We start from the raw sequence: 21,180 nt of genomic DNA, 5'->3' as shown, positions 1-21,180 counted from the left end.
TTCCTGTCAGCTTTGTCGATCCACCTTCCCAGTCAGTCCAGCTAAGGCGTCTCAAACACAAGGTGAAAAGAATCGAATCCCGAGCCTGTGTCCTGCCGTCAAGTTGTGAGGTTGCCAGGTTGCTGCTCTGTGCTCTCTTCACCTCGGCTTGTCGGTGTCCAGCCGCTGTGCAGCCCTAGTCAAGGATTGTGCGTTGGTCTAGGCGCAGGGACTAAGGGGAAAAAAAAAAAAAAAAAAACAGTCGTCATTGTTGGTTGCTAATTCCACTTCTCGACTTTTTTTTTTTTTTTTTTTTCTTCAAACTGGAGATCCGCGGGTACCTGTTACCCGAGCGTCCGTCCGCCCTCTCCGCTCTTTTCCCCAGCAAGCATTCCACTTTTTTTTTCGACAGGATGGATCCAAGACACCACCAGCAGCACCAGCAGCACCAGCAGGCGGCACCACAGCTCCCGTTTTCACGGAACGGGAACGCTGCTCCAGCTTCTGCCCAAAACGCGAACACCACCACCACCACCGCCGCCTTTGGTCGCCCACCATTTCCGCCCGCGTCATCGCAGCCACCACCACCACCACAGCCGTCACTTCAACCACACGCGCAGCATCCCCATCCCCATCCTCGTCATCTTCAACAACAACAACAACAACAACAACAACAACAACAACAACAGCAGCACCCGCAGCAACATCAATCGCAACTACCACCATCGCATCGTTCGCCGCCGCAGCCAGCGCATCAGCAACCACCCCCGCCGCAGTCACAGCACTACTCGCCCTCCGCCCATTCGTCGCATTCGACTTTTCATGCGGATCTGCACACGCGCAAACTCTCCGATCCGATCCAGTACCACGCTGGTCCGCCCCGGCATTTGCGACACGAATCCGGCCCGATGATGCCCCCGGCGCATTCGCGACACCCCAGCGCTTCTTCGATTACATCAGGGCCCGGCCCCATTAATCGCGCGATGCCGCCGCCGCCCACATCCCCTCCTCAGCAGGGGCCGCCTCCTCAGGCTCCCCCACCGCAAGCGCATCCGCAACAGCAACATCCCCAGCAACACGCGCAACAACAACAACAACAACACCCGGGCCCTCATCAACAGCAGCAGCAGCAGCAGCAGCAGCCACCACAGCCGCCACACCCTTCTCAACAAGGTCCGCCGCCGAATGCGCACCAGATGGGTGGATCCTATGGCATCCCGCCTCCTCGAGCTCCTCCGGTCGCCATCGGGCCACCCAGTGCATTTCCTAGGGACCGCCAGCTCCCGGCCTTGGAGACCCTGCCTAGGACCGGCTCCGGCAGCAGCATGTCCATCTCCTCTATGCTCGGCGGCCCTCCCCCAGCTCGCGATCCCGGCGTTCCTGCCGGTCCATACCCGCCTGGGCCCCCCTCGGGTGTGTCAGGTCCGCCGTATAACCAACCCATGCATGCATCCCCTCGAATGCACACGATGGGTGGCCCAGGCCCCGACTTTGGTTTCCGCCGACCACAGACACCCGACCGACACAGACTGTTTGATGGCCGCGACCCTCGAGACCCGCGTGATGTTCGAGACCCGCGCGATCCTAGAGACCCGCGAGATCCTAGGGGCGATCCTAGGGATCCTAGGACGGGCATTGCTGTGTCGCCTTCGGGTGGCTACACCCCGGAGGTGCAGCGCTATGGTACACCGCAGGTCTATAGCAATAGGGGACCGCCACTAACTGCTGCAGAACAAGCAAGGGAGCAAGCGCATATGGCTGGGGCCGGGGTGCCGCCGCGGCCCAACAGCCAGCCCAAGTCCTTCCCGAATGCTCCTCCGCCACGTCCCATGGAAATGGGTAGACCACCGCCAGGCGACATGTATGGGCATAGAGAGGACAGGCGAGCGGTCGAAGAATACAACCCCGAACGTCCCATTCGATACGAAGAGCAGCGGTTCATGACTGAAAGGGAACGGCAAGAGAGGGAGCGCCAAGAAAGAGAATTCCAGGAGATGCGTGAGAGGGAGCGCCGCGAGAGGACCATGTCGGGGAGTGACGCTGGACGGCCACACCCGATGCAACAACAAGCCGAGTACGCTCGCCAGATGGAGCATCAGAGAGCCCCCCCTCAGTTTGGCCGACCTCCTGACCCACGAGAGCAGGGTCATTGGCACAGGCCGAGCTTTGATCAGGCCCGAGGTCCTTACGATCAGCCCGGACACATGGCCAGGCATCCGCACGAGCATCCGGTGACCACTGGGCCCCCGTACAATGGCCACCCGTCGTATGCTACGGGTCCGCCGCCGGATCGGTATCCTCCGTCGTCGCTCCCGCCCCATCAGCAACACTCCATGGCAGCTCATGGCCCGGGTCCTATGCAGTTTGAGTCCCCAGAACAACGACAAAGGATGAATATGATGCATATGGAGCAGCGGCAACAGCAGCAACAGCAGCAGCAGCAGCAACACCAACATCCATATTACATGCAGCACCAGCAACTCCCCCCTCGTAGCCGAGAAGACCAGCCCGTGCCCCCTCCGTCAGTCGCCTACAGTGGTGTGGGTACAGGCTCTTTGTACGGTTCCCCAAGAAGTCGTCATATGGAAGAACTCGCTCCCTCTGGACACCAGCGGAACTTATTGGGCATTCAGGAGATTAACCGCAAGGGCCGCCTTTCGCCTTTGCCCCAGGCTGTCCAGGGTGCCCAACCCCAGCTGGCTGGCCCAACAGGCGAACCTGGTATCAAGAGTGAGTTCGGACGTATGTTTTCCGGAATTGGTACCGGCGTTGGGGCCATGAGCCCAATCCCCACTGGAATGCAGCAGCTTCCCTTCACTGGAGCCAGCTTGATGCGCCGTGAGGATTCTGACGGGGTCCCACCGCCCCAAGAACTCGCCGAGCCTGGACCCAAGGGCCCCGGCCGAGGTAAACGTAGAAAGCTCAAGGACGACGAGTCCAGAATGGATGAGGATAGTACAGGGAGGTTGACTCCCGTGGGGGGTCGCGGCAAAAGAACCAAGACCCATCATACCCACCACCATCATCAGTACGTTGATGTTATATCATTCTTGTCCCAGGGAGCTACTAACAAACCCAGCCATCACCACCACCATCATCGGCATGATCTGCAGCAAGGCCCTGGGCCTGCACTCATGGGGAACACTCCGTTCAAAAACGTGACTGGTGCGACATCCGTGCCTCCGCCCAACGCGATGCTCGCCAAGGACCTGCCGACAACTCACCATCATCACCATGTTGTTCCTCGATCGATGCCGCATCCCCACAACGGTCTGGCTAAAGCGGTCCCGGTACAACCCCCGAGTCCCCCGCCGGTCCAACTGCCCAAGCCCAAGCATGAGGTCAACTCGAAAGAGGTGATGAAAAGCGTGGCCGATCTTCCGCGGTCCCACCTGGGTGAGGTTGTGTACGATCCCAAGCTGTCGCCATCGCGAAGGCAGGATTCACGCACTAAACGGCCGCCACGTCAACCTTTCAAGTCGACCCCTCGGCCTTTGCCGTGGGATTTGATCCAGGGCAAGGAAAACTGCACCTTGACAGTGAAGATTAGCAAGACCCATCTCACCCCAGAAGCACGGGAGGAGATTACTTCCAGGAGAGCTGTCTGGGGTACCGACATCTACACTGATGACTCGGATGTAATTGCTGCCTGCATCCACGCTGGTTGGTTCAGAGGCGAGTGGCCGGAGGATGTGGATACAGCCTTTTTAGGCTTGGACGAGGCAGTCAGTACCGCCTCCGACATCCTGACAAGCATGCGTAATGGTCCTCAGGCGGTCAAAGACGAGGCTGGCTCGGAGGTGTACTCTGAACCCCCTCGGAACGGCCCCATGGCTGTACCAGCCAACCGCGATCTCCACGTCACCCTTGTTATACTCCCCAAGCTTGAAAAGTACGCCTCCACCACGCGCTTCGGCATCAAGAGCCGCGAATGGGGCAGCGTCCTTGAAGAAGGCGACGGCGTTTACTCACGCTCGTCGCACGACGGCCTCAGCTTCGCCATCCTGGACATTCGCTGGCTCGTCAATGGCGCGCAGCCCGTAAATCGATTGAGAGGCAAGGGCAGGCGTGATAGGATTAACAAAGCTCTTCGGGAGATTGCACAGAGCCCACCTTTTTCGAGTTTCAATAAGTTGGGACAGATCAGACTGAGCGGGACGCCGCAGGAGCAGCGTGAGAAGGAGTCTGACGAGGGCCAGCAGAGTAGCAAGTGGTGGCCGTCAGCCGGGGCTGGCAAGAAGGCTGCGGCTGATGAGGATAAGGAGAACCATCAGCCAGGTGAGTGTGTCCCTGAGCCCAAGGGGAAGGAGAAGGAGGGAGAGAAGGAACCGGAGAAGGAAGCCGAGGAGCAAAGAGAAGAGGACCAGGACGGGGATGTAACGATGGAGTTGGAGCCTGAGGCTCAAGCGGCGCAGACAAGGGACAAGAGTCAAGAAAAGGAGCAGGAGAAGAAAAAGCCTGACGGTGAAAAGGAGGATGTGGAAATGGCCGATAAGCCTGCCGAGAAGGAGGCATCAGAAAAGGCGATGGAAGAAGATATGGAGGTGGAAAAGACTAGTAAACCGGAGCCTGAAAATAAAAAGAAGCAGGAGAACGAGCCGGAGAAGAGGGTCGAGCAAGAGAAGGTCACCAGCCCTGAACCCAAGGCAAAGGAGGCTGAGCCCGAGCCCGAGCCAGTCAAGGAAACCGAGCCAGTGCCCGACACTCCACCCGTATCCAACCTTGATGCCCCTGCTAAACCTCCCGCGGAGGTTGAAAAGACTCCTGTACCGGAAACGGAGACAGAAACGGCGGATGACAACGACGATACCATCGTTGAAGAACCGGAGGAGGCGGCAGAGGAGCCATCAAAGCCGGCGGAGGAAGTCGTCGAAGCTGCAAAACCTGCCGCCGCCGAGCCAGAGGCCGTGAAGGCTATGGTCACGGAGATCGCCACTGAAGCCAGGGAAGCTACGGTACCGCCTGCGGTTGCTTCGGAAGAGTCGGCCAAGGCTGTCGCTTCTGTCTCTCCTGCCTCTCCTGCTGCTTCTGCTGCAGCTGCTGATCACGACGCGGCTGACGCGGCTGCTGCGGCCATCATTACCACGATTACTAGTACGACTACTACCGCTACCGTTACTGCTAGTCCCGCCGCTGCCCCTGCCTCTGCCTCTGCGACCGAGGAGGCTAAAGATGAGGACAAAGACAAGGAGGAAGCTTAAGCAGAGATTTGGCAAGAGGGAAATGTGGGATGATACCACACAAAGTTTTGGGGCATCGAAATGTGAGGGAAAACGGATTGCAAGTTGTCAAAAAGTGTATGACTGTCTGTGTAACGAAAGACAAAGAAGCGTTGCATTGCCATTTGCCTGTTTTTGTGGTGTTGCCACTGGGCATGTTTGATACCAGGCTGTTGTTATTGGTGGTTTAGTTGAGTTCAAATCAAAGAGAACGTTTTAGAAGTCTTTCTGATGATATTTGATTGTGGCTGTTAGCTTTTGGCAGCTGCGGTATTTTGATGTGTATGTGTGTGTGTTGCTATGTGTGTTGGCGCCTGTGTGTGTATGTACTGCCGGGCTTGTTGATGTGAGAAGTGTCTAGGTATGTATGGTGACAGAATGGACATTGGTGAAATCGCGGGTGTATATATATGAATGGTTTGTTAGACCTGGGTAGAGGATCCAAATCATGACAGGGATTCTTATCAACCACATCTGGCCGCCCGTCGAGGCCTTTGTATGCATCCAAAATATTTATTTTGTTTCCCTCGGTCGGTACTATTTTGTGAGCATGAAACGCTTGCTTACTTGCTGTTTCTGTTTATTGACCTAAAGTTGACACCACCCACTCACTCACTCCCTCCGATCCTATTATTGTCCAGCAAGCCCCCCAACCACCTCCTTCCTTCCTTCCTTCCTTCCAGACACTATCCATCCAATACTCGTTTATTTTCCATCAACCACGTCTACAGTACACTGCCGACGTAGCAGATACCAAAACATCGATCCCATCAGGTTACCCAAACTCAAAACCAAACCAGCCCTCTCCCGGCCCCCCGTTCCCTTCCTTGTTTAAATTATATTTTAAAAATCCGTAACCCGCCCATTATAGCTCCAATCCCCACCGGCGCCCCACCGCAACGGCTCATTCTTGGGTCCCCCGATCTCCCCCGTCTTGGGATTCTTATCGCCCTCAAACTCGGGCGGTGCCCCCTTGCGGATCCCGCCGCTAAAGGTTTGCGCGGCAACGTCTTCAATTACCACCACGGGGGGGACTTCGACGCCCGCCGCTGCTGCTGCTGCTGTTACTGTGTCGGTCCTCCCAGCTGCGGAAGAAGAGGAGGGTTGGGTGACGTGCTTGGAGTTGTTATTTTCTGGTACTTGGACGTGGGTGTACAGCGCGGCTTCGGCGGCGGCTTGGAGACGCTCGAATTCGGCTTGTTGGTCGGCCGGCAAGCGGGGAGGGGCGGGGCCGCGTTGGAGGAAGGAGGAGGAGTAGTACCGAAGGGTGGTGACCTTGGGGAGACTGGAGAGGCTGGAGAGGCCCGAAAGGCCCGAGAGGGGGCGGGTGAGGGTTAGGAGGCGGCGGGACATTTTTGGTTTTCGGCTTTGTTGGTGGTGGTGAGGTTGAAAGTTGGAGTTGAAGATTGGATGCGGTTGCGCGGCGGTACCGGCAGAGTTCAAGGTCGTGGAGTTGGAGATAATGAGGATACCGAAGTGTTGATGGCGTCCCTTGTGGTTACTGAATGAGCTATGAGGTTGCCGTGTGCGAAGTTGGTGATGAGGCTGATGTGATGGTTGGAAACTGAAGTCAAAAAAAAGACGACGGAAGGCGAAAAAGGCAAAATCGCGATTAACTGAAATTCGGTCGCGGTTTGCCGCACTGCACCCTTCGTTCTGTTCCGAGGCCCCGAATGACGTTTTGCGACGGAGTGGGACCGGCACTGTGGAGATAAGTGGGGCCTCTATGTATCTGGTTGCCGGCGGGAGATCCCGGGGCTCATGGGTGGATGGGCACAGTGATTTTACAGTGTGCATCTGCTAACAGCGCGGGGACTCAGTATGCAGTGCCTTAAAAGGTCCATTGCTCAGAGGAGGGGTCTTTAGGTACAGTGGGTGCCACAAAAAAACGCCCCGTTTTTTTTTTTCCACCTTAAAAGGCCAAAACTCACCATCTTAACAACTATATAACTCAACCATCTATAGGTATCTAAGCGTACCAAAATCAAGATAGGTAGTTCTTTACTAAGTATTCTTTATTTTTATAGTTACTTTTTAGTAAAAGATGAGGTGGCCGCAGAATTCTAGTACAAAGTCAAACTGCAAAACCAACTCAGATTTTCATCCACTAAAGTGCGCTATAAATCCACTATAATTTTTTTACCCACCTAACTCCGACTTTGCACCTCGATTGCACAACTATCAAGAATGCAAAGGAGATAAAACTCTTACTAGTCTTAAACTATAATCTTTCTTTCCTATAATTTATAGTGCATTAACTATTGAACTTTCTTTGGAGGAATTATCTCGGAGTGATTAAGTTGAGTTTTGGCTGTTTTTGCGGGGAAAAAAACAACGGGGCGTTTATTTGTGGCAGGGACTGTAGCTTCAGTTCCCGTCAGCTTCTCTTCCTGTCGCTTCTTACACACTTGGTGATGCCTTCATCGACTATCTACCTACTTACCTACCTGCTGCTTGACTGTCGGTCGCAGAAATAGACAACAACAAGTACCGCGCTGTAAACCGGCAATCAGAAACCACCTACATACAACCCAGTATCTATTCCAAAACTCATGTCGTCCACACCCACCCCCCACGCCCATTGGTGTCATGGCTCACATGCCTAAGCTCCGAAACAGCCAAGTTCAACGGCGTGCGCCCAACTTGAGGCCCAAGATCCCCGTTGATTGGTCTTTGTCCCTTCAAGTTGACGTGATGCCTTGGAAAGTTGAACATAGATTCATCACGCGGTGTCCCGTTAATGGCTGCCTTGACCCGCGCTAACATGTCAGATCTCGTGGCAGCAAGCATGATTGTTTGCTGATGGAGGATGGGGTCCTCATGGCATTTGACCTTGTGCTGTCTCCGCAACGCCAGCATGTCTTGCATGCTTGCCGTGGGAGTCACGATGGTCCGTCGATATCCACCCTTTTATGATGCTGGGATGCGTGTGCTTGCTATATAGGTAGGAAGCCCAGGTTTGCGAGAGGGAGGTAGAAGGGGGTGATGATGTTGAATCTTGCCTTTGTACCAGCAAGCATCAAAACATGGAGGACAGCTACGAGTATCAAGACAATGGGCGTCAGCAACGGCTTGGGTTCTGGCTATTGCCATTCAACAAAGCCGCCGCTGCCCTGGTGAGCTGCCATCCACATAACGTCGAGCGGTACTCCTACGACCAACACACCAGAGGCATCTGGATAGACTTTTCGAACCCCGAGAAACAAAAATACACTGTTGGCTGCAGTGACTCTGTCGACATATACCTCCCACAAGTCTGGAACTCGACTGGTTCATCAGGCATATCAGAACGGCACGCCTCCTTCAGAGCCGTCACAGACACTGGTCCTATCCTCCTATGCGACGAGTCCGAGTACCTCTCCACAGAGCCCTTCCCCCACGGCAGTCATTCATACACGGTGAACTATCGACGGGAAGGCGAACGATCAGTCTTGGTGGCCCAAGGGATCAACTCACTGGTAGCTTTTGGTCATGGCAGGTTCTATCAGTTTGAGTTGCGATGGGAAAATGATGGTCTTGATGAGTTTCGCACGGCACCACCAATTCTCTACGCTTTGGGTCCAAGCCGTACCAAGACAAAGACGTATGTGCTAGGGGGAAAAGTAGGAGGAGGCACATTTGGAAACGTCTACCGCGCTATGCATGTCGCTACTGGGAGTGTCATGGCAGTCAAGAAATGCCATTGTCTGACCAGCAAACGCCTCGACTTTGCCTCGAGGGAGATCGCCACCCTTCTCAAGATCAACAGCACCGACGAGTCAACACCGTGTGTAAGCCAATTCCTCTCTCTCTAAATTCCCTAACCCCCATTAACAAAGATATACCTACTCTACAGGACCACATCATCCAAATCCTCGGTTACACCACCACCCCGGACGGCTGGGCCGAAATCTACCTCCCCCTCAAATCAGGCAACCTCAAAACCCTCGTCTCCAAGATCCTCCCTCCCTCTTCCCATTTCCACGTCTCCAACCTTGTCCTCCACCAAATGCTCCTCGCTCTTCATCACCTCGGCCAACACAACATCATCCACCGCGACCTCAACCCCGAAAACATCCTCTGGGAGCACTCCCCTTCAGGAACAGGAGACTACCACTTCACCCTAGCCGATTTCGGCCTTTCCACCTCTACTTCCATTTCCACGTCCACCCTCCCCAATACAAAAAACAACCACTCCAAGCGTATTTTTTTCTCCCCAGCCTCCCGAGCCTCCCGAGCCACAGAAGTAGTTGAAATAGCCGGCACAACACCCTTCATGGCCCCCGAGATGTACCACACACCACTGAAACAACAAACGTCCAAGGTAGACATCTGGTCGCTGTTTGCGACGATCGTTTGGGTGCGCGACAAGCGCTTTCGAAAGGGGTGTGAGCTGGTGGGGCCACATTTGGTGCATGTGTGGCTGAACAGGATTGCAGCGGGAAACAAGAAGGGTGGGGAGGGGGGATACGAGGTAATTAGGAGGATGGCGTGCTTTGATCCGGGGAGGAGGCCGTCGGCTGAGGAGCAGTTGGAGATTTTGGAGATGGAGGAGGAGGCTGAGATGGAGGAGTTGGAGGAGGAGATGCCGTATTATCGGCAAGATGAACCGCCGCCTATGACCGGAGCGATAGGGAATTATGGATGGAATGGGACGGGTAGCGCATGGTCTAGTGAGGGATATGCGCTTCCCATGGAAGTACCGTGGGATCAAGAGGTGAGTTCTTCCTTTCTGTCACTGGTGGCAATGAAACTTGTGCTAATGAATGTTAGGGATGGATTCCAGGCTCTGATGGCCATTATAGTTTGGCAAAGAGACCAGGGGACGAAGCCGATGCCGCCATGGCGATGTGGAAGGCCTGGTACCTCGCAACGAACGGATAGTTTTCACGGGTGTTTCCGGGCAACACCTTCAATCCAATAATTTTATTTACCCAAGCCTACCCAAAACTCCAAGCCATACTAAACATTACAAGACATTATTCTTGACCTCCTCCAAGCCATCACAGGACAACAACAAGTTTGCACTCCTTACAACTTGGTCTTGGTAGAGGGAGCGTTAAAGTTGGGGTATCCCTTCTCCCTCCACTCATAAAAACTCATACCGTTTGCCGACGAGGGCATGCGGACAACCAAAGGAACAACGACATCTTCCTCGGTGCCGAGCGTCTCAGCCTTGTGGACAATAGTCTCCTTGAGGACCTCGTAGCCGGCCTTCGTATAAAGACCGATAGACGAAGGGGAGGCCTCGAAGTAGACGGGCAGCTGGCACCGCTCCGACATTTCAAAACCGTACTTGGCAAGAGCCATACCACCTTTGCGGCCCTGGTGTTTAGGGTCGACGGCGATGACATGGGCATCTGTTGATCATGTATCACATCCAATTATCAGCAAATATCCCCACACTACCTAACAAGGAAAGACGACTCACAGATATAAGGCTTGCCACCAAACAACTGTTCCCGCATCTCATGCAAAGGATTCAGCACCTTCTCGGCCCTCTCGCGCTGCTCGCCCTCCAGCCAGGGGACGCCGTGGTTCCGGCGCTCTTCCTCGGACCGCTCCCGCACATAAATGTCGACCAGGCCCATGCCCAGGATCTCGCCGTCGGCCATGTCGACGGCCTTGTACGTGTACTGCGTGTCGGACGTGTGCCAGTACTCGAGGGTGCCCTTGGCGTGGGCGGCGCGGAAGTCGGGCGCGTCCGTGTCGATGCCGGGAAAAAGGATCTGGAGCATGATTTCGCCCATGCGCTCGCCCTTGAAGGCGGTGAAGTAGGACTCGTACACGCGACGAATGTCGGGGATGAGGGCGGGGAGGACGGCGACGACCATTTTTTTCTTTTTTTTATATCTTGGTGGTGGTTTTGGATACCTACCTAGGAATAAATGATGGAATGGATGGGGTGGGTGGTTGAATGGAAGGAAAGGAAAAAAAAGAAGGAAGGAGGGAAGAAGGATCTGATAAGGTCTATTTATTGAGCTTTCAATTGGAGAAGGGGAAGGGAGCAAGACGGTATCACCACTTCCTCCTCTTTAAATAGACCCAAGATCCCGCGGGCTCGTGTGCGTTTTTTTTATCAGATGATCAGATGATCTGATAAGATCAAACAAAATCACTTGCCGATTCCCGCCCCGTTCGGCCACTCCGGCAGCCGCAAGCCAACAAGACCATGGACCATGGACCACACTAAGAAAAAGTTTATAACGAGTTGCTGGGTTCCCCCCAGCAGCTAGCAGCAAAGCGAGGTACATACATACCCAGCAGGAGACGAGAAGAACACGCGAGATGGTGAATACGGTCGGAACCGTAGTACGTAGCATCGTGGGATGCGCTGAATGGCTTCGTTCGTTCGGTGGCCTGGCCTAGCCAACCTGGGTGGGTGACGCCGACTAGCATGAGCCAGACCGCATGTTGCCATACTTGGGGTCCGGACGACGACGACGACGACCTGGTCTGGTCTCGAAGCCTTCCTTCTCCACATGACGACTTTTGACCCTCCCGTCCGAGTTCATCCGGTGCGCGAAGAGGAGTGTTGTCTCAAGGGAACGAGCTATGTACATACTGAGCAGAACTCGGTTAGAGCGTGGTGTGCTTTGGAAGCAATTGAAGGACAAGTGAAGCTTCTATCCAGAAAACTAAGTATAGTCAATAGAAGTGTTTGGATCATCAAGGTAGATGATCACCGCGAACCACGATCTTGGATATGTACGATCCGTTCGGTCCGGCAGCGTGGCACCCACGTGTTTGTTATTTGTCCATCTCCATCATCTCATGGGTTCTTAACTTCTTAATCTGGCGATTGGAAATGTCGATCACCTAGTTCGACTTTGTTCACACGAGACTGGACGACAGCAACCTACACTAACAAAGCTACGATCAAAACACCGCAATGTCAACCATGATCCCCTCTGGAATGAGCGATCGATTACCTAGTCTACATGCTCTGGTACCATCCCTAATTTGTCCATGGGCCCGGGCTGGGCCAGATCTTATCAGATGCCCTTCACTAGTGCATTCGCTGGATACGAGATATTATAGTTCCGTTCGGTGTTGGTGGTGTGGATAGATGCGTACATAGTGGGTGGGAAAACTTTGTCCAGCGATATCCCCTGTTGATGTTGGTGGTGTTGTGGTCTTGGTCTTGGTCGGTATTGGGACCTGTGAAAGACCCGGACCCGCCGCCGTTCGGCTGTTTAGAGTTATCAGATCCGAAACGTCTTTTTGGGGACCCACCTATGAACGGTCAACACCGGGGGAGGAAATGGAAGCTCGCTTATTACACTACACTATCTTCGCTGAATGAATGGGTCGGGGGGGGGGGGGGGGGGGGGGGGGGGGGGGTCCGGATGGATGGATGTGCCATGGTTTGCATTCACTCGTCGGACAGGATACTACACTACACTACACTACACTACACTAGGTAGAACTTTTGGGAAGTTTGATCGTGAGATGCTTGGGTTTTTTTTGAGGCTGGGTAGGTACAGAAAAGGGATAAGTCAAGTTTGACTGTTTGACTGGGAAAAATCACATGAAAGCAAATCGCAGGCCTGATCTTCTCTGATAACGAACCAATATGAAGCCTTATTTTCAGCCTGACCGTCATTCCTTTCCCCCAGATTGCTGTCAGTGTGTGTAACCCCAGACTCGTCGCCGACCGCCCTGAACATTTATCTATCATTCAGTCAGTCAGCACCTCCCAAAATCACAAAAATAAAAATGTGACTGATTCTAGACTCACTGGTAAAAGTAGAGGTCGGTACCTTGTCCGAATCCACTAGTCTAGGCATGACTACACGTACACCCCTCTCTCAGTGCGGGATCGAACGAAGGCCAGGGAACGCACAGGTATCCTCTCGGACAGGCTACCCCGGAAGCTCCGCATTGGGTTACCGAACAGGGACCGGTGTAAGCCGCGATTGCTGGCGAGGCTGCTGCTGCTGCTGCTGTTATGCCGAAGAGGATGAGGATTTTGGTGGTGAGTTGCATTTTTGCTGGTAAGGTAAGTATGTGAGGGTATGATGATGTTCGAGTTGAGCGTTGCCGTTTGAAGTTGCACGATGGGGGAGGGTAAGAGGTGTTTTTAGTTGTTGATGTAATCAACCGCAAAGGATTGAGGTACCTAGGCCAGCTTCTCTTCTTATAGTTAACCGTACACATGGTCTTGACTGCCGATCTCAGTTCACTTCGAAGAGGGCAAGTAAAAGAAACAAATCCCGGAAAAGATACTACTAGCCAAGACAGCCAAACGGGACAATGACCACAAAAAGTCCGATGCTCAGCCGCAAAACCCAAGTGATCTCCCGGCTTGGAAGCTTGTACAAGCACCTAATCTGTAACTTCTTGGCTTCTTGGTGTTTGATGGAATTACGCTTATTTCGACGCGTCCGCATACTGATCGCCACTAACCATACGGCCTCAGCCTGGCTTGGCTTCATGTCGCCTCCAGCATGACCATCATCACAAAGCTGAAGTGAAACTGCGCCAAGGGACAGATGAAATGAAAAAGAAACGAAAGCATCGTTCCTCCCAGAATTGAGAATTAGAAGTTAGAATCACCAAGCCCCTGTCACTCTCCATACCGCTAATGCCCTCGCTCATTCAACTTCTGCACCTCCTCGGCATGCTTATACACCAACTCCTTGGCCTCGTCATCCTCCAAGTAGATGGTGAACGAATCATCATGATTGCGTCCGTACGAATACCCGCCATAGCCAAATTGCCAGTACAAGTCGCCGGCCAACTTCTCCTGGATGGCAATCTTCTGCCATCCGCCAATGACCTCAAGTCTGGTCTCGTCCTTTACCTGGCCAAGTTGGTCCAGACGGCCCTTGTCAGTCATCCACCCGTACTCCTCGAGCACGACGGGCTTGTTGGCGGCACGGCCCGAAGCGGCGTGGTCGCGGATCCATTGGTTGGACCACTCGACGCTCTTTGACCACCACTGTCGGTTGACATTGTCAGTTCCTCCTTATCCAAAGTAATAGTAGCCTTCAGGAGGGTGGACAGAGAAAACTCACATCAGGATACAAATGCACCGTCCCAAAATCCACATTCCTCAACCTCAACTCCCTATCGAAATCCCCTCCATCCGCCCCATTATAGAACCCATCCCACCCGCCCCTATTAAACCCCCCCTCCCCACCCCACGTCACCAAATGATTCCCATCCAAACTCTTCACATACGCACTCATCTCCTCAATCCACCCCGTCACCGTCTCCGTCGTACACCTCTTACTCCTCGGCAGATTCCTCTTCTCATCCGCACCACACCGAGGCTCATTCGCCAATTCCCACGCCATTATCGCTTTTGAGTCTCGATACCTTGTCACCATCGCCTTCACATACTTTTTGTAAGCCTCCTTGATTATCGGTACCGTATAAAAGTCATCATGGTACTTCCCCCCCAGATTAACAGTGTAGACATCCATCCCGCCATAGTCGGCCCAGTTGTTCGTCAATGCTACGATGAGCTTGATTCCTGTTTGGGAAGCGGAGTCGACGACCTTGTCAAAGGGGGAGACGTCAATGGTTTGTGTGCCGTCTGCCTCACACCACTGGAGTACGGTGTTGGTGGGGTCGCCGGCGCCTTCGTTGCCGTACTGCGGGAGGCCGGTGGGGATGTAGGTGCGGTTTTTGTCGTTGAATCCCCAGGTACGAAAGACGGTGAGGCCGGCGGCGCGGGCGGCGGTCATGCCTTTTTCGATGTCGGATTTGTTCTACATAGATGAAGTGAGTATGGATGAATGAGGTGGGTAGGTGATCAAGGTAAGGTACGACGACGGACGTTGAAAGGGAAGTAGTAGGCGTTGCTACCAGCAAAGTAGAAATCCTTGCCGTCGAGCTTGAAGTGGTCGCCCTCGGCAGTGACGAAGCCCTTGGGGACTTTGTCTTTGCCGGCGGGGGCTGCTGAGACGCCGGTGGCGAGCATTAAGAGGAACGAAAGGAAGTGGGCTTGATGCATCTTGACAGTTTGTCTTCGAGGGGGCAGAGGAGACAGAGAGAGTCAATGATGAGCCAAAAGACTGACATCATTATTTCATGCTGCGATGTTATGGACTTATGTATTAATAGAAACTCGACCTCACCCATCATCACGTCACTAACACTGATCGAATGTCTTTTGCGCAATTTCCTATTTGGGGAGGGCGGAGGTTGCTACCCCGGATTTCAAGAGATCTAGACGTGTTAGTCGAGCCCAGGCTTGGCATCATCCAATTGTTGACAGCGACGGACATTGTTGGCCCGCCCTCGCCGCCTTATTACCCCGAGTTTCCCAGCCGGTCGGTTCCTGGCAGGTAGGGTTACTTTATCATCAGTTGGTGACGTGATATCAATCAGATTGGTCAATCGTGAGGTGTCATCAGGGAGGTCCATCGGTGATTGCGTGTTTGGCGAAAGCTAATGATAGACCTGCTGAGACTGCTGCACTCGCGCCGATGCCTCTGTTCAAGACCTTGTGACTGTCATGGAGGATTGGTTCATGGATCGCAATGGCTGGAGGAACCGACCAGTTCAAAACTTCCCATATTTTCTTAAAAAAGAGATGCATACGCCTCCTTCCTCCTGCCCGAATTCCATCTACGAACAACAGCTCGTCGACGGGTTCAACCAACAGCCTGCTACCCCTAATCCCACAGGCTCTTCCTCCTGCTCGTCCCCAGGACGACCTAGGCCTTGGTGACACACTGCTCGCAGATGGTATTCGCAACCTGTCCGACCACGGGAGCAAGAGCAGCACCACAAGCCTGAGCGACACAAGGGCATCACAGCAGCTTGTATGGCCGCGGCATCCCGGCACTGGCACTTAAAGTCTATGTACTTGGTGCAACCGGTTTCGATGGCGGCGTCGGAAATACAGGGCACTTGAGTATCTTGTCTATTAGTCGGCCTGTGCCGGTCAAGATAAAATGGCGAGTGTCTGTCCTTGACGTACACCGCACTCGGGCATCTGAGCAGTGATGGGGCAAGAGGCGACTGGAGGAGGGCTGGTTTGCGGGCGCGCCGAGGTGAAGGCGATGGAGGAGAGGAGAGGAGAGTGATGAGGATGGTGGTGTACTGCATTTTGGCTGGCTTTGGGTTTGGGTAAGGTGTTTGTGACCTTGTGAAAGTCAACTGAGGTGTCTGATGTTGCAACCTTCATTAACGTTGACATCGTTGGGTCTCCTTTTTGTACTCTGTCAAGGGCCCTTTTCACTCTCCCTCCTCGCGGAGACTTCTCTCTACCCTCACAAACTTCTGTGATCAGAGTTTTGATGAAGACTATTTCCCCATGGCGGATGTCCGTAGGTAATCATGCACTTGACATGACGGCCATATTGCCCGTGAAAGTCAACGGGGAAAGATGAGAGGTAAGAAATACAGCATAGACATTTGACCGCACATCTCTGACTTGTGTTGATGAGTCCGAGGTGGTATTCGAGTTCGTCGATGAAGAGACGAGTCTGTGCAATTAAAATTTCACTCGGGAATAAAATGAGCTTGCTTCCACATCATCCAAGGCGTGTCCCATCTCGGGAGAGACCAGTCGAGTAACAAGTGCCGTCATAAGAACGAGTTCATCCCCAAAAGTCAGGGAAAATCGTCGGTCCGTCGCATGATATTAAAAGGCCTGCGATGACATTCTGGTACCAACACCATGTTATATAGCTCATCTCGAGACTATCAAGGTTAACAGCGATGCCGACCATCGGAGCTCAGTCACGAGTCATAGACGCATTTCATCGCATTCGACCTCGTCCATGGCGATTCAATCTCAACATGATGTCGTTACATTGGGATGGCTGGGAGTTGGTCTGTGGCGGAAAACGAATCCGAGATGCCGTTAGCGAAGACGAGGGAAATTTTGGTGAGGGGGAAGCTTGTTGAGCTTGGGGAGTTAGTTCCTTGTGAGCTGATCGTTGTCGTAAACTGGGCTGTGAGGGGTCTGACTCTTCTGCTGAGAGGAGTCCGTCGCTGTGAGGGGATTGATTGATTGAAGGGGGGTCGAGAAAAGTTTTTGGACCACAATCCGACAGCGCCCGAGACCACCAAGTGCCACTCATGCTTTTGACATGACGGACGCCCCGGGTCAACCCGCCATCAACTGGAGGTGAAGCTCCACTCCAGCATGTGGCGCTACCTAAATTGAGGCCATTGATGGCCCTGGGCTTGGCGACTGAACGGCAGTGGTCGCAGACAGTGGGGAGACCGCTGTAACGTCGCTGAATGGAGCTAAGGAAACAGCATCATTGGAGATTGGCTTTGGTCCCTCCCGTCGTGTGTGAATCATCCGACGAGCTCGACACCAAGGCCGATCTAGGCTCACACCTTCTTCCACTTCTAAAGACGGGAGCTGTCCCCTCCCCCTTCCCTTTTGATCGTCCTCTTTCCCTCTCTCCTCCTGTCCTTCCTCTCACCACCATCACCACCCGACTGTCTTCCCATCGATTCTTCTCTGTCGACAGCAAAATCGCCCACGATGCTTTCCTCGGTCAGACTTGTCACGCGCAGAGCTGCTGTCAGAAGCGCTTTTGCTTCCCCTGGTCGCAGCTTGCTTGCTGTCCGCGCCGCCTCGTTCTGGGCCAACGTCCCCCAAGGTCCTCCTGTAAGTTCCTTTTTCCATCGGTAGAGGTACCTATCGATATGATATGATACTAACCATGATTACACGCGCAACAGGATGTATGTGGTCATTCCCCAGATTCCCACACCTCAACATAGCTTCAAGCTACTTAGCCCGAGCTATCTCCGTCCTCGCGCTGTGTGTCCGTCTTTGCCTGTCGCTAACCCCGCCCTCTTCGTCGCGTCTGACAGGCCATTCTCGGTACGTAATGCGCGACGTTAACATCAAGACTTACACAAACTGACATCGTCCAGGTATCACGGAAGCTTTCAAGGCCGACACCTTCGACAAGAAGATCAATCTCGGTATGTCAATACCCCGAGCGCATGCCATGTGCCCCTCATCCTACCGGCGACTCCACCACCATCTACCACCATGACATAATGAAAACCGCGACCAGCTTCAACAACAGCTAACCGATCCGGACAGGTGTCGGTGCCTACCGCGATGACAAGGGCAAGCCTTACGTCCTCCCCTCCGTCCGCAAGGCCGAGGACAAGGTCATCCACTCCCGCATGAACAAGGAGTACGCAGGCATCACTGGTGTCCCCGAGTTCACCAAGGCCGCCGCCGTTCTCGCCTACGGCAAGGACAGCTCCGCCCTGGACCGTCTTGTCATCACCCAGTCCATCTCGGGTACCGGTGCCCTCCGCATTGGTGGTGAATTCCTCAACCGCTTCTTCCCCGGAGCCAAGAAGATCTACATCCCCACCCCTTCGTGGGCCAACCACGGCGCCGTCTTCCGCGACTCCGGTCTCGAGGTCGCCCAGTATGCCTACTACGACAAGAACACCATCGGCCTCGACTTTGAGGGTCTGATCCGCGACCTCAAGGCTGCCCCCAACAGCTCCATCTTCCTCTTCCACGCCTGCGCCCACAACCCCACCGGTGTCGACCCCACCCCCGAGCAGTGGAAGGAGATCGAGGCCGTCGTCAAGGACAAGGGCCACTACTCCTTCTTCGACATGGCCTACCAGGGTTTCGCTTCCGGCGACATCCACAAGGACGCTTTTGCTGTTCGCTACTTTGTCGAGCAGGGCCACAACATCTGCCTTGCCCAGTCCTTCGCCAAGAACATGGGTCTCTACGGCGAGCGTGTTGGTGCCTTCTCCATTGTCTGTGCCGACGCCGACGAGAAGAAGCGCGTTGACTCGCAGGTCAAGATTCTGGTCCGCCCTCTCTACTCCAACCCCCCCATTCACGGTGCCCGCATCGCCGCCGAGATCCTCAACACCCCCGAGCTCTACGAGCAGTGGCTTACCGAGGTCAAGGAGATGGCTGACCGCATCATCAAGATGCGCGCCCTCCTCAAGGAGAACCTCGAGAAGCTCGGCAGCAAGCACGACTGGAGCCACATCACCAGCCAGATCGGCATGTTTGCCTACACCGGTCTGACCCCCGAGCAGATGGAGAAGCTGGCCAAGGAGCACAGCGTGTATGCCACCAAGGACGGCCGTATCTCTGTCGCTGGTATCACTAGCGAGAACGTTGGCCGTCTCGCCGAGGCCATTTTCAAGGTCAAGGGTTAGATGTGTGGACGGACAAAAAAAGTTTTAGACTTGCAAAAAAGTGATAAAAGGCAGTTTGGAGTTGGTTGGCTGGTTGTGGCCGGACTTAATGATGGTTTCTCTTTTTTTTTTTTTTTCTGTTTTTTTGAATGGTACACAAAAAGGGGGCGGTTTTGGCTTTTTACGTAGCTTGTATGATGAATAATGGTACATGACGAATTCAGAAGTCTATGGAGTAGCTCCTCGGGCATGATTTTGCATTGTTGGACTTGGATCCTTAAGAAAGTGTCAAAGTCGCCGGTTCTCGAGCAGGCTCAAGCAGGCTCATCTGCTTAGACTCTTGTTTTGGCCATCGTCAGTAGACCGAGACATGAATGTTTTACACCCGTAGATAGCTCTCGACAGGATACTGCGAATCCGTTGGATAAACTCACTCGTATCACGAAGTCCAATCATCCACAACACTTTGCTTCCCAATCTCTAAAATCCCATTTTTATACACAAAGATATATGGTACAGCCGTCACCTCTCCATCGACCAGACGGTAATCAGACCCTGTTCAAAAGACCGAATTTCCCTACGCCATCTTGGTGGGCTTCGGCTCCTCCTTCATAAACAGATCCTCCTCCTGTCCCAGCCCAAACTCCTCCGTCTCCGACTTCTTAATCAACCGATCCGCCTCCTCCTTCAGTTGTCCCTTAGTCTTAGGCGCCTTTCCCTCGGCAAACTGGATGCCCGCAACCTGAAACTCCCTCAACTGCTCCTCCAGACTCTTTTCCTCATCTTCCTCTCTGCGAGGAGGCAACCCCAGCGCCTCCCGTTCCTTGGCGAACCGCTCCCTGATCTCAGGCGTCTGCATGATCCGCCACCGTAACATCCACCCCCAGGGCCCCAGCTCCTTGACGCGCGCCGCCTTGTGGCCCAGCAAGTACTCGTCCAAACCCCCGACTTTGTCAATGGTGCGCAAGACGCGAGTGGTCACGCGCGTGCGCACAAAGACCCCCAGAGACTTGGACCAGAGCCGCTTTTGCTGCACGTTGGGACGCCATTTGCGGCGCGTCTTGATTTCGTTGCGCTTGGAGACGTTGTTGCCGAAGCGGATCAGGGCGGAGCCGTACAGACCCGTGTTGGATTGGTGGTAGACGCGGCGGGGGCCGTACGGGTACGAAGGGATTTCGATCTTGAAGTCCTCGGGGACGGGGGTAGAGTCGGGGAGGGGCACGCGGCCGGAGACGTTGGGGATGGGGATGGCGGAGGAGGGCACGCGCGGTTGGTGGTAGGTTAGGGCCGTGGTGGTTGTTAGGGCGCGGAGTTGCTGCTGGACGAGGGCGGTGGTGGTGGTGGTGGTGGTGGTGGTGGTGGTGGCCCGGAGGCAGAAGGGGCGGACGAGGAAGGACGACATTTTGTACGTTGTATGTGGATGGGTGCGCGATGGGTATCTTTTGGGTTGTTGCGCAAGGCGATTGGTATGAGATGTCGCACGCCGGGACCGAGGGAGCAAAAGCGACGGCGCAATCAAATGGGGTTTGGGACGGGCGAGCGCCTATGCTGTCGCTGTTGTCGTCTTAGTCGAGTCCGCGTCGCCGGGAAGTGGGAATGTCTCGGACACAGTCAAGGGTTCGAGATTCGAAGTCCGCGGCCTGGGCGGGACTCACACTGGACTGGAATCGTGGGGGCGGCGTGATGGAGTCCGGGTCGGGTCCAGAGGCGGCTCACAATCGGATCCGGCACGCGGGACGAATTTGTTTGCCAAGCCGGGTCTGTGCTTCAATTGTGGTAGGTGTTGTGCATTTGGTGAGTGAAAAATAAGTGGAGCCCACAGCAGAGCTGCTGGAGAAGCGGGGCTCAATCAGCTGTTTTCGCGGGGCAGCTCGCGAAGTGACCCTTGTCC

The 21,180-nt window shown here is 54.3% G+C and overlaps 8 protein-coding genes across 9 annotated transcripts; 3 read left to right on the top strand and 5 right to left on the bottom strand.

The window, feature by feature from the left end:
• Positions 1-962: 962 nt before the first annotated feature.
• NCU08417 (hypothetical protein) lies at positions 963-5,421 on the top strand (the record flags this gene model as incomplete). Its single annotated transcript, XM_011395305.1, has 2 exons — positions 963-3,007; positions 3,059-5,421. The coding sequence occupies 2 exons, from the start codon at positions 963-965 to the stop codon at positions 5,178-5,180; spliced, it is 4,167 nt and encodes a 1,388-aa protein (XP_011393607.1). The 3' UTR covers positions 5,181-5,421.
• A 271-nt stretch (positions 5,422-5,692) lies between these two features.
• On the bottom strand, positions 5,693-6,831 carry NCU08416 (DUF1674 domain-containing protein). Its single transcript, XM_958195.2, has one exon. It carries the CDS (start codon positions 6,549-6,551, stop codon positions 6,042-6,044), a length of 510 nt encoding a protein of 169 aa, XP_963288.1. The 5' UTR covers positions 6,552-6,831; the 3' UTR covers positions 5,693-6,041.
• A 917-nt stretch (positions 6,832-7,748) lies between these two features.
• On the bottom strand, positions 7,749-8,066 carry NCU08415 (hypothetical protein; the record flags this gene model as incomplete). Its single annotated transcript, XM_011395304.1, has 1 exon — positions 7,749-8,066. The coding sequence occupies one exon, from the start codon at positions 8,064-8,066 to the stop codon at positions 7,749-7,751; it is 318 nt and encodes a 105-aa protein (XP_011393606.1).
• NCU08414 (hypothetical protein) lies at positions 7,908-10,061 on the top strand (the record flags this gene model as incomplete). Its single annotated transcript, XM_958193.2, has 3 exons — positions 7,908-8,968; positions 9,034-9,894; positions 9,951-10,061. The coding sequence occupies exons 1-3, from the start codon at positions 8,225-8,227 to the stop codon at positions 10,059-10,061; spliced, it is 1,716 nt and encodes a 571-aa protein (XP_963286.1). The 5' UTR covers positions 7,908-8,224.
• Positions 10,062-10,078: 17 nt separating this feature from the next.
• On the bottom strand, positions 10,079-11,202 carry NCU08413 (hypothetical protein). Its single transcript, XM_958192.2, has 2 exons — positions 10,609-11,202; positions 10,079-10,537 (listed from the first exon to the last, which is right to left on the bottom strand). Exons 1-2 carry the CDS (start codon positions 11,009-11,011, stop codon positions 10,209-10,211), a joined length of 732 nt encoding a protein of 243 aa, XP_963285.1. The 5' UTR covers positions 11,012-11,202; the 3' UTR covers positions 10,079-10,208.
• A 2,559-nt stretch (positions 11,203-13,761) lies between these two features.
• Positions 13,762-15,108, bottom strand: NCU08412 (endo-beta-1,4-mannanase; the record flags this gene model as incomplete). Its single annotated transcript, XM_958191.2, has 3 exons — positions 13,762-14,121; positions 14,198-14,896; positions 14,965-15,108. 3 exons carry the CDS (start codon positions 15,106-15,108, stop codon positions 13,762-13,764), a joined length of 1,203 nt encoding a protein of 400 aa, XP_963284.2.
• Positions 15,109-17,527: 2,419 nt separating this feature from the next.
• On the top strand, positions 17,528-19,525 carry NCU08411. Of its 2 annotated transcripts, none has more exons than XM_011395302.1 (4): positions 17,528-17,763; positions 17,973-17,982; positions 18,036-18,086; positions 18,211-19,525. In XM_011395302.1, the coding sequence occupies exons 1-4, from the start codon at positions 17,638-17,640 to the stop codon at positions 19,308-19,310; spliced, it is 1,287 nt and encodes a 428-aa protein (XP_011393604.1). In that variant the 5' UTR covers positions 17,528-17,637; the 3' UTR covers positions 19,311-19,525. The 2 variants fall into 2 exon arrangements, with proteins under 2 accessions (XP_011393604.1, XP_011393605.1); XM_011395303.1 differs by having other exon boundaries at positions 17,838-17,982.
• Positions 19,441-21,045, bottom strand: NCU08410 (50S ribosomal protein L24). Its single transcript, XM_958189.2, has 2 exons — positions 19,724-21,045; positions 19,441-19,628 (listed from the first exon to the last, which is right to left on the bottom strand). The coding sequence occupies exon 1, from the start codon at positions 20,689-20,691 to the stop codon at positions 19,867-19,869; it is 825 nt and encodes a 274-aa protein (XP_963282.1). The 5' UTR covers positions 20,692-21,045; the 3' UTR covers positions 19,441-19,628; positions 19,724-19,866.
• Positions 21,046-21,180: the final 135 nt, after the last annotated feature.

This window comes from Neurospora crassa, linkage group II, assembly GCF_000182925.2.
Source record: "Neurospora crassa OR74A linkage group II, whole genome shotgun sequence".
Lineage (NCBI taxonomy): Eukaryota > Fungi > Ascomycota > Sordariomycetes > Sordariales > Sordariaceae > Neurospora > Neurospora crassa.
Note: the sequence above shows the minus strand (reverse complement) of the source record. Positions and strands in the feature narration are given on the sequence as shown.